Here is a 17,151-nt window from a genome sequence, read left to right as displayed (position 1 = left end):
TCCTTCCAGTATGTCAATGGCTTTCTTGCACCAGGGAGCCCAAAACTGGACAACATATTCCACATGTGGTCCCACAATGCCAAATGCAGAGGAATGGTAACTTCTCTTGAGCAAATGGCTGGGTTGAAGTCCAGGGTGTTGTTGGCTTATCTGTCACAAGGGCACACTGCTGCCTTCTTTTCAGCTTGTCAGTCAGCGAGAAACCCCGGTCTTTTTATTTGTGGCCATTTGCCATCCTCTTGGCCTCCCAGCTGTACAGACACTTTCTCCCATCATGTAGTTGTTATATCACTGGATCCCTGGGAATTTTTGCCCATAGGATCCATATTACACATACAAAGGGAGAGATGAAATACTGGTATGAAGCCTGTCCCGTAAATGAGAAAGAGATTACACATACCCTGGACTACAGCTCCCATGAGTATTGCTAGAAAATGTGGGTTTTTTCACATGTTTTGGTCTTTGAAAGAAAAATCAAACATATCCCCAGAAAAAACAACACTACTTTTGAAAGGTTTCACTCTTCAAATACCCCTCCTTCCCCAGCAGTTCCCACCGAAAAACAATTTTGCTGAAAACTTGTCCATCACTGCTGCTGTTAATCCTTCCTTTCCACTAACAGCTAACAGCTATGCCAATGTGTGTTTTTCAGCTTGCAAAACTATGCTGCCCTCCATGGGGTGTTTTACTGCCAAGTCCACTACAAGCAGATGGCCGGAGCTAAAAGTGAGATGGAAAGGCTGCAGAATCAGCTAGGAGATCATCAAGTTCAGCAAGGGGCAATGGTAGACAGAAGACCACAGGACTGGCATAATAGGGCCAGAAAGAAGACTGAAACAAGAAAGAAACTCACAACCTTCAATGCACGGTGCAGCTTGCAGTTGGCTGAGGACAGGGAAGAGCTGAACAGCAGGTCTGTCCTCCTAGGGAACAAGCTCGGAACAGTCTGGCCACCTTCAGAAGCAGCCTTGTTGGCTGTAGATAGAAAAGCAGGAAAGGAAGCATGTTCCTGGAAAAAGCCTGCACTGAGCCTGCAAACTTTCCAGGCAGCGGGCAGCAAAGCAGGCAGGGTAATACTCAGAGGTCAGGAGGGGAAATCAGCAGTGGGGGCAGCAGCGGAGAAGGGAAGCTTCCTACCTGGTGTCACTTATAACAAGGAAAGAGAACAAGTATGCTCCTGGACCAAAACCAGACAACAGAGAGACGGTGATAAGACTGGGGATGGGAATGTGCCTGACGGGAAGCAAGGGGACAAGGTGTCCCAGAGAGTGGCTGCAATCCAGCTGGGAAAAAGCCAGATAAAGAAAGGATCTGCCTCTGCCTCCTCACCTCTAGCCCTAAAACCTGTGAAACCACTGCCTCATGGCTCATTTGTCCCCCATGCCACCCATCAAAGCACTAAACCTACCAACTGGATGTACCTGGGGGGCACAGAGGGCTGCCTCCTCTCTGCTGCAGAGCTCCCAGTGAAGGAAAAGGAGAACTGCGAGTCTCTGAGAACACCCAATGAAGGAGACACCATGCCTGCAATGACAGATGGCAAGCCTGAACTCACTGTAATCACCCCAGCTACTGCAGAAGATAAGCATCATCTTGGAGAGATAATGAAAAACCCAAAACCTATCTATGTGCCAGGAGAGTCCCAAACTAGAAACACCGCAAGCACAGAGATAAAACATGGAGCTGAGGATGTCCGTCTCACTGAAAATGAAGCTGAGAAAGAGCATTGCCTCTCTGGTATGTCAAGGACTCCTTATGCATCTTCTGGCTCCCTGGAGTCAAGAGAGCCGAGTGTATTATCCAAGATTGCTGAGCTGGTGAACGAGAAATCAAAGGCAAACACCAACAAGTTCCCTGGAAAACAGATGGCAGTCACTTTGGAAGAAAATATGAAGCCATCCAGCACAAGTCATCTGTCTGGAATTGAGAGCAAAGGGGCAGAATTTGAGAAGACAAAAGATGTGGAACCAACAAATATGTCAGGGTTTCCAGAACAGCCCCATCCTGAACATGCATCTCAGGAAAACAAAGCAGAGTTCCCTCCAAAAAAAAACAGAGTCTCTTCACCTGGTTTGCCAGGTAACACAGATGACCACAGTGTATCCTGTTTGCAAGAAACAGAACCTCATGGCACCTGTGTCCCGCTGCCAACCTACTCTCATGAGGATATTTTAAGACATGATATAACATCACCTCAAAAGGATTTTCCAGTGTTAGCAAACACACTTCTGAAAGGATCCTGTGCCACTTGGCCCTCACATGATGAAGTTAACAATTCCAAGTCAAAGGATCCCAGAGAAGTTCCTAGTGGAAGCATCTTACACATTTCTGAGCAATCAGTCAATACATTAGACTCTTCCAACACAAATGTATCCCTTGACAAATCCAGAGGTCATCCAGTGGGAGAAGAAAAAGCAGATCTGAAAGTCCCAGGGGAAAGCACTGTCCATATGTTGAGGCCTGGGGCCCAGACCAAAGAGACAAGTAGTCAAGCCTGCAGAGAGATGTCAGGTAAAGGTTTCAGGCTTGGGAAAAAACCCTTCACTACACTTTTTGGTTCTGAAGACAAAAATAGCATTTGCAGGAAGGAAACAGCAACCCAAAGGAAATCCACTAAGCCCCAGTCAGCCCTTGTCACTTTGTTTGGTTACTCCTCAGAGAAGAAGCAGAGTCATCAAGAAAAACCTGCAAGATCCTCAGAACAAACAAATATTGACAACAGGTCAGAAAAGCCTCAGGGCATCCTCAGAAACTCCACACAAGTAAAACAAAAGTCTTCCAAGAATGATCAGCTGCCACAGTCAGGCAAAATAAAGGTCTTCCCTAAACATAGTCAAGAGAGCTCTGGATGCTCCTCACACTCTACTATGGGTAAAGGGACTAATGTCCCGTTATTAACTACTGGAACAAGTGTTTCATGTGATGATAAACATGGGAGAACTGAACTTGGCATTCATGACCAACTGGCTTTAAACAGTCAGGTTCAGCAGCAACAGGATGGCTGTTGGTCTTCTCTCATGCCAGCACAGGAGAGTCAGAAAGAACCTGCAGTAGCCTTGGAAGGTGGAACAAACTCAATGCATACTTCTACACAGCTTACACCTGCAGCTCATAACAGCAAAAATCTCATCAGGGAAGGAAATTATCATGATGCTCATCTACCAGAAATTCAAGACCTATTGGGTTTGGATAGTCAGGACACAATGAGAGAGGACGGGATATTTTTTTCACCAGGTAATTCAGAAAAGTTACCCAGAGAAGCAGAGATTCAACTAGACAATGTGGATTTTCTGGAAGACAATAACTTGTTCTTTGCTGGAGAACAAGATTTCCCCAGCATAGCAAGCAAAACCCCAAATACAGACGTGCAAAATTCAGAGTCAGAAACTCCACCTTGCTTTGATCCAACTCCTTCAGAATTATGCCAGGAAATCCCAGCAGAAAAAAAAACCCCACTGGTGCTGTGGGACACCTCCAGTCTCTCACTTCTTGCTACACAGGAGGAGATTAATATTAGAGACCTGGAAAGGATTCAGAGCTGTGCACTGCAGCAGCAGTTAGACCCCCAGGGCCAAGCTCCAGAGGCTGCAGAAAATACTTTTGGATTGGGTCTCAGTGCTGAAGGTTTAACAAACAAACATCTCTCTACGCAGGAAGACAATTTTCCCCCAATGGACGTGTTCAGCAACCATGCTTCTGAAACCTTTATTCAGGGTGGTTTTGATCCTTTCCATGTTGAGTCAACTGAAATGGGCCAGGAGGCACCTGAAAAAACAAGCAGGAGCAGAAAAACATCAGGAGTTGAAGAAGATTATGAAAGCCTCTCTTCTGCAGACCTGGATATGCTAAATGATGACCTTTTAGACCAGGAGTTCTTTATATAGCTGAAAAAAAAAGCATTACAAAAAGCATCCAACCCTACAGCACAAGTTAGCTTATAGGAGACAAAAATTGATTCATGAAATCAGTTTAGAAATCCCTCACTCCTCTGGCATGTAACAAATTCAGTTGTGCATAGACTGATCTATTCATAGTTTAAGGAGCTAAATTTAAGATCTCTATCCTGGTCATGGTGGGTCGGTGCTCAGTTCCCAGAAAAAAAAGCAAATTGCAAGTACTGGCTCCACTGTGAGGAACTTCCAGGAGACGCCAACCAGGGTGTCTCTGCATCCAGGGGTCTTCTGCAGAGGAGTTCTTCTGCCCAATCTACTGTTGGGGTCCCTCAGAGGATGCCTTCATGGCTATTATTCATGTAGCAGAGGGGAAACAGACTTCCAAAGAAGTCTGACCAGCACACGGTCATCAGCAACAAACTAGTCAAGAACTAGAAACTCAAATGAGAAGCCAATGCCATTATCAGGAAATAACCAAATCCTTAGCCACAAGTGCACAAGTGAAAATGCTATGGGTAGAGGCAAAGCTGAGGGGGGCAGGGTGAAGAGTTGTCTCCAAATTAGGTTTGGGGTGTCTACAGTGTTAATGTTTAAATGTAAAGTTTCAATGTAAGAGAATCAGTAAGTACAGTGTGGGGAATGATTTAGCCCACCCTAAAACAGAGAATTGTATTCAAAAAGCTTACAGCTCTCTAGACTCTATTAACTGTCTCCACTCATCTCCAATAACTGCAGTGCAGCCTTAGGTACCTATTTCACATATAGACAACAACATTTAGATATCCAGAAATGAATGCAACCCAAAATATCGTACACCTTTTCACCATAATATCTTACTCGCCTCATTTCACTTTCCCTTCAGTAGGCCGCAAAATTGCTTCACATAGGAGGCCATCATTATCAGCCTCATTGTACGGTGGTGTGCAAAGATAGGTGAAATGCCCTTGCGAAGGTCATCCAATCAGAAGGGCAGAGGAGGAAAGGGAACTCAGGTCTCTTGAAGTCTTGGGGTGTGGGGATATTGCTGTATCTGCTCTCCCTGTGCACTTGCACTCTGACACTATCCTTTGCTGCCATAATATAACTGTTATAGGAGTTTAAAATTCCACTCATGGTAAACAAGCTCACCAGAAACCTCAGAGGGTCAAAGTAATAAAACACGTCTTATGAAAAGGATTGTGGAGCATACCACTTTAATCAGCTATCTGTAGGGAAAAAGAAAAAGGGATGAGGTTGTTAAAATAATTATTTTTTTAAACAACAAAAAACAAAACAAAACTAATCTCTCTGTCTCACCAGTGCCAAAATAACCCTGCCTCTGTCTGCTACAGGATTAAAGCTGCGTAGGGACCGCATCTGCCTAAAGGAGTGTGTGTCAGTGCTCTGTGCAGGCAGACTGTTCAATCAACACGAATCCAGGAAAAGAGAGGTGTCCTGGAAAGTTACATGACTTATTAGATGCTGAAGTTAGTCTCAACTTGGGATGGCATAAGAGACTTGAAATAGAGGTGCTGCCATCTTATAGATCTGCCTGAAACTTGGCCAAGCTGTGCTTAGAAATGGAGAAAACAGACCTGAAGGCTTGCATGGATCAAGCTTCTTTCAGTGAAGCTGTGGGAAGGGGGTGGTCTGTCAGCTGTGCCAAAGACACTCCAAGTGACACCCCAGATCAAGTTGCCACTACTAGCTGGGTCTCCAGCTACAGTCACTCCTGATGTTCAGAGCTGTGTAAGTGAAAAGTCTATGAAATAGGGAATGGTTTCTCTTTCTGAACTGCTCCCTTGGGTTCTCCCTTCCCCTGCTCCTGTATGTGGATGTACAGGCTTTCCAGCTGCCCATTCCAGGGCTTCCTTGAGACCTGCTGATTTCTCATGCACTCTGATAGAGGCTTTTCCCTTTTCAAGTGTTAGTAATCCACCAGGGCAAAACTGTCAGACAGAGAGAAATAAGCACAGAAGGTCCAGTAGCAGGGCTTCAGGAAGCAGATGTTTGCAGGGCTGACCCAGAATTTGTCCCTGAGAGGTTTCCATCATCCTGGATTGACCCATTCAGTCCCAGATGATGAAGACGGTCACAGAAACAATGTCTTTCTATGAAAAATGTCATCTTAGGGTGTCAGAGTTTACAACAGACTGAAGCTTTCCCAGGGCTTCGGAAGAGCCCATCTGATAACTTTAAAGAACAGCCTCAAGAAGTCACCTCTGCATTAGTACGTGAGACTGCAGCCATGTCTGGGTCACCACCAAGGAGTTTTTCTAGTCAAAATCTGACCTCTGCCACAAGAGATGTTAGTAGCTGAGGAGCAGGAGGTAAGAGCATAAGCCACACACAAGAGGGTACACTCGAAGACTTGAGCTTGTTGCACACTGATGGAAAAGGCACATGCTCCCTGTATAGCACAACTGGGTCAACATGCCTCAGCTCCAGATCTCCTTGGCCAAGTCATCCCATGACATGGTCAGAGATGGATTTAAGGTAAAAGGAAACTCTGGAGGTTGCTTAGCCGCATCTCCTATTCAAGATAGGATTTGAATAATAGCAAGTCCTCTCGGTCAAGAATGTGGATCCAGAGCCTGGCAAAATCTTTGACTGTGATGCAAATTTACAGGTGCAAGTGAGTCTCTTCCCTACCCCAGCTTAGGGCATAATGTTTTAAGATCCTATCTTCTACTCCTCATCCCACCTCCATAAGCATGACAATGCCATACCTACTCACATGAAACACCAATCCAGCTTTGTGTAATCCTTCAAAAACTTTGCTGGAGGCTGAGATGAACTATCTGGGTTGAAAGTGAAGGACAACTAATTTGAGAGGAGACACAAAGTGAGCAGTTGTATCTAGTGACCTGTCCTTACCACTCTGGTGAACACAGTTAGGAGACCTTTGCCAAATTACACACCAAATTTCATACACTGAAGGCAATCTGCTTTTTCAATTCCTGGGAATAAAGATATAAACCACTCATGGAGTCTGTCCAGGAAGTACCCCAGATGTCCAGAAGAAATAAGGTCTATCTGCCTTTCAACTGACATCAGAACCTTGGGCAAAACCAAGCTGGTGTTATTTCTTAACCCCAAATTCCTTGTGCATAATGTGCCATGTTTTTCTTAAGGGTACTTTCTAAAGTTACATTTATTTTAGGATTCTCCCTAAGGCACTGCAGTTTAGTTCTAGTTTTATAACTGATCAGGGTTTCTACATGAGGCAAATGAAACCAAACAGCCTGGGACACAACTGTCAAGACCAAGACTACTTGACTACTAGCTATACTTCCTGCTCCAGAGAAGAAGGGCTTTTCTGCTTCTATTCCCTACAGTCTCCAGGATGGGCTATATATCCACTAATATGGATTTAGAGCAACTTTGCCATTTGCTCCACCACACTTGGGAAAAATAGCCCTCACTTGCAGAGCCACAGCTTCACATTTCAGGCAAAAGCCTTGCACTGCAGTACAGTTGCGAGACACTGGTGTGGGACGAAACAAGTTGACCCTGTACTGTCCTCACATGAAACAATGTTCTGGCACCTTTGTTCTGGCTCTAAGAACAGGGAGGGATTAGAGGGACAAAGTACGCCCTGGAAGACTGAAGTATACCATCATAGTGGATTGATAATGCTGATAAAAGTGCTCATTTTTACACTCCTGATTAGGGGGGATTAGTGCTCATATAGTTTAAACATTAATGTTTGCCTATTTAAGCTACACATCCAAGCACTACCTGGCCATAGAGGTAGTCACCATGACTGAGTTTGGAGATCTTATGAATGCTCTGGGGGAGTTTGGGCTATATCAGAAATTGGTGGTACTGCTTATCTCCCTCCCACTACTCCTTAATCCTTTCCAAACAATTGGCCAAGTGTTCATGGTTGTGGATGTGCCACACCACTGCAACACCAGCTGGATCCTTGCTATCGACCCCAACCTGACAGAGGAAGAGCAGCTGAACCTCACGCTGCCCCGAGATGCAGATGGGGAGTACGACCAGTGCTCCATGTACTCACCAGTGGACTGGAACCTCAGCTCCATCGTGGCATATGGCCTGAACACCACAGAGAAGTGCAGGAATGGCTGGGTGTACCCCTCAGCACAACCGCCGTCCCTGCTGACTGAGGTCTGTAATCTCCCTTTGCTGTGCCAGGAACTTGCAAGGGAAGGGATGGGCATGTCCTGTGCCATGGTTTGGTAAGCCAGTGCCAGCTGTGGTGCAGTCAGGCTGAGATTGACATCAGGTGTATTTTGGGGACCTTGTCTCCAGCAGCCAGCCCCTAGTTGTAATTCTTGGGAGGCTGTTGTGGGAAGATCATGATGTAGATGCCTAGGGGGTCCAGAGGCAGAGACAGAAAGTGTGTGAGTCAAGTATATACTCTGCCTGCTACCCCTTCCCTTTCCAGTTCCAGGTCTTTGAACCCATGATGTGTCTCACTGGAGGAAATTTTTGGGTTTCCCTGCCACAATTTCCTCTTTTCTTCAGCTTGGTTGTCATTGATATTTCTGGGGCCTCCAGAGACCTTCAGGGCAGCAACAAGACATCCCATGGGCCATGCAGTTGAGCTAAGTTGTCTGTCAGCATCCTCAACTTATCCCTCTATAGACCTCTGTTCCTTTCTCACCTTACTCCATTCCTCTCTCCTTCACTCCCTCTCAGCTCCAGCACTTTCTCATGAGTACCTTCCTCTGAGCTGAAACCCAAGGAGACAGTCCAGATTCTGGTATTTTCAAAAGTTCCATGAGGTCCCTGAAGCTCTCTAGAGACTCCTCAACAGTTGCTGCATTCTTTCCCATTCCGACACCAGTCCTATTTTACCAGAGAAAACACTATTTTCCTGCCCTCCTCCTCCTCCCACCCTGTCCTGCCTTTGCAGCCAGAGAAGCAACCTCCTAGGACTCTCACCCCAAGGTCCCGCTTTAAGCAAAACTTGCCAACCAGGAGCATCTCTAGGGGATACCTGAGCTGGAGGGAGTCCTGCAGGTCTCAGCACTCAGATGTGCACCATAATGAAGAGGCAGGCTGAGAACTTCATATGCCTGTTCCATCTCTGACTTGTGTCCTATGTGCACGTCATGGATGTTTGCGTCCTTAGGAGTGGGTTCTCTGCTCCCAGGGGCTGGAGCGAGAGCGCAGGCACCCAACTCCTGGGTACATTATGGACCAGGAAGGCTGCCTGCCCTCAGAACTCAGCTAGGGTCTGTCAAGAGCAAAAGCATCTGTGTTTCCTTCCTCCAGTTTGACCTGGTGTGCGACAGGAAGGACCTGAACGACATCTCCCAGGCTATCTTCATGGCGGGGCTCTTCCTAGGAGCCATGATCTCTGGGCCACTAAGTGACAGGTGAGGAAACACGGTCAATTATTACCCAGCACCCAAGACCAAGACAGGTACTAGGGCTTCTCTCCCAAGAGTAGCGGGATCAATATCCCAGCTGAAGTGCATCTACACCAATGCATGCAGCATAGGCAACAAACAGGAGGAGGTGGAAGCCACTGCACAGAAAGATGGTGTGGTGACTTGCACAACTGGAGTGCTGCAGAAGGTGGCTAAGAACTTTGCAGAAGGGATGGGGAAGGAAGGAGAGGCAGTGGGGTAGCCCTAACACTGTATGTTAGGGAGTGCTTTGGTGGTCTAGAGCTGCAAGAATAGGATTGAGTCTTTACGGGTAGAAGTCAGGAGAAAGCCCAATAATGAAGTTATCATGGTGGGGGTCTGGTTTAGATCACCCAATCAGGATGAAAGATGAAATATTCTATAAACAGCTGGGAGAAGACTCAGACTCCTTGGCCCTTGTTCTCATGGGAGACTTCAGCTTACCAGATGTCTGCTGGAAATTCAACACAGCAGAGAAGAAACAGTCCAGGAGGTTCCTGGAGTGAGTGAAGGATAACTTCCTCACACAGTTGTGAGGGGGCCAACGAGAGAAGGCACCTTGCTAGACCCAGTGTTTTTAAACAGAGAAAGACTTGTGGGAGATGTGATGGCTGGAGGCCCATCTAGGGCACAGAGATCAGGAAATGATAGAGTTTTCAATTCTTAGAGAAGCAAGGAGAGGGGACCAGAAAGGCAGTCCTGAAGGGCAAAGGTGTCCAGGATGGCTGGACATTCTTCAAGAAGAAAATGCTAAAAGCACTGGAACAGGCTGTCCCCATGTGCCAAAAGGCAAGCTAGTGGGGAAGAAGACTTACCTGTCTGAACAGGGAACTTTGATTGGAATTCAGGAAAAAGGGAGAGTCTATGACTCTTTGGAGAAGGGGGCAGGGAACTCGGGAGGATTACAGGGGGATCATGAGGTTATGAAGGGAGAAAACTAGATGGGCTAAAGCCCAGCAGGAACTTTCCAACTGAAATCTGGCTGCTGGCATAAAAGAAAACACCAAATGTTTATATAAATACATTAGTAACAAAAGGAGAGCTAGGGAGAATCTTCATCCCTTCTTGAATGCAAGAGGAAACACAGCGAGAAAGGATAACCAAAAGGCTGAGGTACTTAATTCCTTCTTGGCCTCAGTTTTTGTTCTCTAGGTACTTGGCCCATGAGCTGGAAGACAGGGAGCAGAATGAAACCCCCATAATCTCAGGGGAAATTGTTAGTAGCCTGCTACATTGCTTGGACACATATAGGTCTATGGGGCCAGATGAGATCCATCTGAAGGTACTGGGGGGCTGGCAGAGGTCTTCACTAAACCACCTGCCATCATCTACCAGTAGTCCTGGCTCACCAGGGAGGTCCCAGAGGACTGGGGGTTGGCAAATATAACACTTATCTACAAGAAGGGCTGGAAGGAGGAATCTGGGAACTACAGACCTGCCAGTCTGACCTCGGTGCTGGGGAAGGCTATGCAGCAGATTGTCAGGAGTGCCATCACGCAGCACATAGGGGACAATCAAGTAATCAGACTCAGATAGTCTGGGTTTATGAAAGGCAGGTCCTGCTTGACTGACCTGACCTTATTCTATGATGAGGAGGCCCACTCACTGGATGAGGGAAAGGCTGTGGCTCTCTATAACTACCTGACAGGGCGTTGTAGTGAGGTGGGAGGTTAGTCTCTTCTCCCAAGTAACAAGGAACAGGACAAGAGGAAACAGCCTCAAGTTGCTCCAGGAGAGATTTAGTTGGAGATTATGAAAAAAACGTCAGCCAAAGCAGCTGTCAGGCACTGGCACAGGGTGCCCAGAGACACGGTGAGGTCGCCATCCCTGAAGAGATTCAGAAGCCACGTAGCTGTGGGCCTAAGGGATGTGGTTTAGCGGTGGCTGTGATGGTGCTGGGATAATGGTTGGACTCAATGATTTCAAAGGTCTTCTTCAACCTAAATGATTTTATAATTCTGTGATAGCCCAGTTGATAGTTCAGGGTGTCCATACTCCCTTCACAGGACTGGATATCTCTGCCTGGTCAAGGGCATCTGGGGCCACCTGACATGTTTGTAGATGTTCGAGGGTTGAAAAGAGAGGGTGGCAGATAGAGCATTATTGGTGGAGTCCTTCAGGAATCACCAGTCTAGCTCCAGCTGTTGTCCCAGCTACTCAAGGGTTTCTCCAGGAAAATCTACATTTGAACACAGAGTCAGACTCACCTTCAGCTGTGTTAACCAGAACATGTGTCCCTCCTTCCTGTGTCTCTGCTCAGCTCATGGCAACCAAGACCAAAGTCCTCAGCTCGCTAGAGGACATGGCCACACAGAGAACATGGAAGGGAGAAGGGCACAACATGTGCACAGGGTACCTCTCAAGGGAACCAGCGCTACGCTCCATTTCAGTCTCATCCTCACTCCTGTCAAGAGAGGGAACATTGAGCCCTTCAAGGGCTGATGGGTTAAAAGCGGAGATGCTGCTATTCCTGATAGTGACCTCCTGAGGCATACGAAGAAGCCTTGTTCACATGGGCATAAAATCTCTGGTGTGAATATTTCTCAAATCTCTTTGAATTCCACCTGGGTTCTTCCCCATCCATCTCCAGATAAAAACTGTCTTCCTTCCTCCTCCCCAGGATCGGCCGTCGACCAGTCTTTCTGATCTCCATGTTTGCCCAGGGCTTATTTGGTGTAGGAACAGCCTTTGTGCCACACTTTTATTTGTACATGGCCTTCAGATGCATCGTGGGGGCTGCAGCATCAGGAGTTATGATTACTGCCTTGGCTTTGGGTGAGTGGGAGGCCCTTGCCCTGAGGCTGACAGATGTGGCCTCACAAGATGCAATAACAAAAGACAATTCTGCATGTTTTGAAAAGGGTGACCCTAAATATTTCTTCTCAGCCACTGAATGGGTGGGAGTCTCTGCCCGGCCAAAGGCAGTGCTTTTTTCCCACTGCTGCTTCGCCATCGGACAGATGATTTTGGCTGGCTTGAGTTATGGGATCCGCAACTGGAGGCTGCTGGAGATCGCAGGATCTGCTCCAATGTTTGCCCTTTTCTTCTACATCTGGTAAGCAGGATCAGGACAGAGCTTCTTGAAGACATGACAGCAGTGAGTGTGAGGGGTGAGTAGGGAGCAGCTCAGGAGCAGGCTGGGTCTTTCCCATTAGAGTGCAGGTGCTGGAAGGACTACTGCTGAACTCAACACATCTCCCTGAGAAGAGCAGCTGCCTGGCTTCAGGTCCTCAAATGTGATCTTTGAAGCCTAAATGTAGGATATTTAGAGCTCTCCATCATGTGTGATGCCCGTTGCTTGCTGGATGTGGTCAGAGGGAGATGGGCTGTGAGGAAACTCAGCAGGTCACAGCAACATCTCCTGATTTGTCTCCTGGGCAGGGTGCTACCAGAATCAGCTCGGTGGCTGGTGACAAAAGGCAAAATAGAAGAAGCTAAGAAGGTCCTTCAGAAGGCAGCATCTGTCAACAAGAGCACCATACCAGCAGAACTCCTGGAGCAGGTACCTGCAAGGGCATGGGGAACTGGCGTTTCTCTTCAGAGACTTTCCTCTGTACTTGGGTTTGTAGGAGCCACTGGAGCTGAGGTTCTCTGATAAATCATCCATCTGGGGATGATTTGGGGATGGCCTGTGCGTGACTCCAGCTTCTTACATCTTCATTAGAAAGCTCACACAGTGTGGGCTGGATAAGTAGATGGTGAGGTGGATCGAGAGCAGGCTGAATGACAGAGGCCAGAGGGTGGTGATCATTGACACAGAATTGAGTTGGAGGCCACAGCCAGTGGAGTTCCACAGGGACAGTTGTGGAGCCAGTCTTGTTCAACATCTTCATCAATGACCTGGATGAGGGGACAGAGTGTACTCTCAGCAAGTTTGCTGATGACACCAAACTGGGAGGACTGGCTGATTCCCCAGAAGGCTGTGCTGCCATTCAGCAGGATCTTGACCAGCTTGAGAGTTAGGTAGAGAGGAACCTCATGAGGTTCAAGGACAAGGGCAGAGTCCTGCACCTGGGTAGGAACAACCCCATGCACCAGTACAGGCTGGGGGTCACACTGCAGAAGAGCAGCTCTGCAGAGAGACACCTGAGAGTCCTGGTCGATAACAAACTAACCATGAGCCAGCAATGTGCCCTCGTGGCCAAGAAGGCCAATGGCATCCTGGGATGCATCAAGAAGAGTGTGGCCAGCAGGTCAAGGGAGGTTCTGCTCCCTCTCTTCTCTGCCCTGGTGAGGCCTCATCTGTGTCCAGTTCTGGGCTCCCCAGCTCAAGATGGACAGAGAACTGCTGGAGAGAGTCCAGCGCAGGTCCACCAAGATGATCAGGGGACTGGAACATCTTTCATATGAGGAAAAGCTGCGGGAACTGGGGCTGTTTAGTCTGGAGAAGAAGAGACGGAGTAGAGGCCTCATTAATATTTACAAGTATTTAAAAGATGGATGTCAAAGGGATGGAGCAACACTTTTTTTGGTAGTGTCTAGTGACAGGACAAGAAGTAATGGACAAAAGCTGAAACATAAAATGTTCCACTTAAACTTAAGGAAAACCTCCTTCTCTGGAGGTTTTCAAAACTCACCTGGATATGTTCCTGCATGACCATGTAGGTGGATCTGCTTTGGCAGGGGGGTTGAACTGGATGATCTCTAAAAGTCCCTTCAAACCCCCACCATTCTATAATTCTCTGGTTCTATGATTCTGCTATGTTGTAGGGACAAGGTCAGACAAGAGGCAGAGCTTCTGCTGACGCTTGGCCTGCAGTTTTCTGGAGTCCACCCTGGGGCATGCAATGGACTCAAACTCTCCCCTGGCTTTTCTTCTCTGAGGCTTGCAGGAGTGTTGAGGATGAGCACGAGGTCTCTGCTTCATCTCTGGTTTTCCATGTATAAATGCACAAAAGAACTGGCCACTCCAAAGTCGCTATGTTGGGGAAATATTCTTCCCTAGGAACCTCTGTCACCAAACTACTGCCCTGGGTACCCAGAGCACAGGTGCAGAAGCTCAGTCCCCCTGGGCCATCCTCCCTCTCAGAGCAGGTTGGGGTCAGCAGCTTGTCCTGCCGAGGCTTCCCTTTGACTGCAGATGGAAAAGGAGCTCTCCATGGGTTTCCTTTGTCTGGTTTGACTCTTTGGCTTTCTGCATTTTGAAGTTGAAGCCTGAGAAGAAGACCAAGTCTGGAAACATTCTGGATCTCTTTCGGAAGAAGCATCTCCGGAACTTGACTTTAATCATGTCGTGCATCTGGTAAGTCATCCCCTGGTCCCCTCTTTCCAAACTTCTAGCAGAGGAAAAGAGGGGATTGAGGGTTGACAAGAAGTGCAAATCCACTTCCCGTGCTTTTTTGGGTCATGCTTATGTCTATGTGTTCATCCATCTTTCTTTCTCCCAATACTGGTCCCTATCTTCCTGTCTGGCCATATTTTGTGAGAAAGGCTAGAGTAATTTCCTCTTCTGTTAATTAGGCCAAATTGAGCCTTGGTGTAGTTTTCGGACCCCATACATGTACTTCTAGTTACAGTCTAAAAGTTGCTGACCATATGGGGATTCATACTGCTTTATCTCACGTGACTACATCCCATAAAATTGGCACTGGTGGTAGCTCTACACAAAATAGTTTGCTAGGGGTTTTGTGTGGTCTAAACACCCTAATTTTTGAGCATAAACCTGTGGAAAACCCACCTGGCCACATATTTTATTCCACTTTACTTGAATTCCAGGTTTGCAGACAGCCTTGTCTACTATGGGCTGAGCCTCAACGTGACAGGTTTTGGCCTGGACATCTACCTGACACAGCTTGCCTTTGGGTCAGTGGAGTTACCAGCTCGATATAGCTGCATTTATCTGCTGCAGTGGTTTGGGAGGAAGAAAACCCAGAGTGTCCTCCTACTGCTCTCTGGCATAATGTGTCTCATCATCTCGGGCATCCCTGAAGGTGAGCAAGATCCTGGCTCTTGGCAGGCAGTATCCATGACACACCACCACACACTATATACCACCACCTTCTCTCACATTTTAAAAGCCATGATATCTCTCTTCCTTCCATGAACAGGAAAAGTAAGCATCCCTTTTCTGTTTCTATCAACACATTTTCACAGCCCACACCCTCACTCCTGCTGCTGTGCTAGTGCCGTGAGTAAGGCTGTAGGAAAGAGGGGGGCTGCATGACAGAGGGTTGAACTGAATGATCTTTAGAGGTCCCTTCCAACCTCTACCACTTCATGATTCTCTGATGCTTTCAAGTTCATGGATGTGATATCAAGCCTACTCCAAAGACCTACAGTGGCTCAGTGGCTCATTCCCATTGCAAATCTGGGAAACGCCCAAGTCCTAAGAAGTCTGAGTTCTCTTTGCTAGTTGTCCAGAGAGTATTTTCCAGGAAAAGGTGCACTAGCAATGACTTCCAGTGGGTTAGGTGGTAAATTTCCTTGGTAAGTTCATTACAAAGAGCAGTCCAAAGAAGTCCCAACCATACCTTCTCCGTGGAGATCATAGTGGTATTTTCTCATCCTCCGCTCAGCCCAGGTCATTGCAACCACTGTCCTGGCCATCATTGGCAAGTTCACAGCCACAGCTTCCTTCTCCACCTCCTACGTCTACTCCGCAGAGCTCTTCCCCACGGTTGTCAGGTGAGGTCTCCCCAGCATGGAAGCTTCCCCCTGTACCACAGCTGGTGGCAGTAGTGGGGCAGGAGCCCTGTTGTCCCCACGGCCGCTCTCAGTCCCCCTGACCACTGCCCAGCTGACCCACGGCCCCTCGCTCTCCCAGGCAGACTGGCGTGGGGCTGTGCTCCATGGCAGCACGGGCGGCGGGGATCCTGGCCCCGCTGATCCACCTCCTGGACCAGTACCACCACGCCATCCCTATAGCCATCTATGGGAGTGCCCCCGTGGTGGGGGGGCTGCTCTGCTACCTGCTGCCCGAGACCCGCGGCGTCGACCTGCCAGATGACACGAGGGCATCATTTCCTCCCCCGAGGTGGGTACCTGGAGCTCTGAATTTAAGGCAAAAAACATCCAAAGATGCACAGATAAATATGTCAGAAACCAGGATGGAAAGAGTATCATCTCTTCCTCTTTCCTTCTTGTCTTCAGTAGCAAAAAACTGCAATTTTTTTCCAAGCAAGACAGCACAGTGGATGAAGTACACTTGGAGAAGGACGTCTATAGATGCTCAGAGAGCAAGTGATGAATAGGCAGGCATATAAAGGACCAGTCTGATCCAAGCTTTCTTGAAGCAGACCAAGGAGGCATTGCTGTCTGGAAACTGGTCCTTCAGGCCATCAGCAAACCATCCGTGGTCAGAGGGAGAGGAGATCTGTGTCACTCTGCCTTTGGACAAGCTGCGCTTCAGAGGCTCTGCTCTGCCTGACCACGCCAGTCCATACAATGTGTTTCCCAGCCCTTTGCAAACTGGTACCAGTTTGGAACCATCCCTCTCGTGTTTCACAGCAATAAAGAACTGCCGGTAGAGTGGTGGTCCCGGGCAGGCGAGCGCTGGGCTGTGTCCCCCTGCACTGACCGCTCGGCTCCTCGGCCTTTTCACCGCTCCCAGCCGTGGCGTTTGATCAGGATGTCCCTGACACCCTCTCACACACCTATTTAGCTTTTCTTTCAATGTGGGGTGCAATTTGAGTTTCTACAGGAATGATATAAATTATACTCTGAGTTTGATAACAGACACTTGTAATGCAATATGTGAATAATAAAGGGTGTTGATTTTGTCCAACTACTGATTCACAGTTGGCCTTTGTAGCTGCGATTGACTCTGGAGTGTTTTCTACACACAAGTTGTAAGCCTGTAATTTCACGCACAGATGGAAACGTGTTTGGTTTCCATCAGCCACAAACAATGCAGAAACAGAGTGTTGAATGACTGGGTTCAGTTAGGACTTTGTGTT

At 47.7% G+C, this 17,151-nt stretch overlaps 1 protein-coding gene across 1 annotated transcript; it reads left to right on the top strand.

Moving 5' to 3' along the window:
- The first annotated feature begins 7,619 nt into the window (after nt 1-7,619).
- Nucleotides 7,620-16,439, top strand: LOC104558546 (solute carrier family 22 member 13-like). The gene is made up of 10 exons (XM_061997415.1): nt 7,620-8,006; nt 9,120-9,223; nt 11,877-12,031; nt 12,143-12,311; nt 12,638-12,758; nt 14,404-14,498; nt 14,972-15,186; nt 15,772-15,880; nt 16,020-16,229; nt 16,346-16,439. The coding sequence occupies exons 1-10, from the start codon at nt 7,635-7,637 to the stop codon at nt 16,437-16,439; spliced, it is 1,644 nt and encodes a 547-aa protein (XP_061853399.1). The 5' UTR covers nt 7,620-7,634.
- Nucleotides 16,440-17,151: the final 712 nt, after the last annotated feature.

The sequence above is a fragment of the Colius striatus genome, chromosome 5 (assembly GCF_028858725.1).
Source record: "Colius striatus isolate bColStr4 chromosome 5, bColStr4.1.hap1, whole genome shotgun sequence".
In the NCBI taxonomy this organism is placed as follows: domain Eukaryota; kingdom Metazoa; phylum Chordata; class Aves; order Coliiformes; family Coliidae; genus Colius; species Colius striatus.
This window is presented reverse-complemented; position numbering and strand designations above follow the sequence as displayed.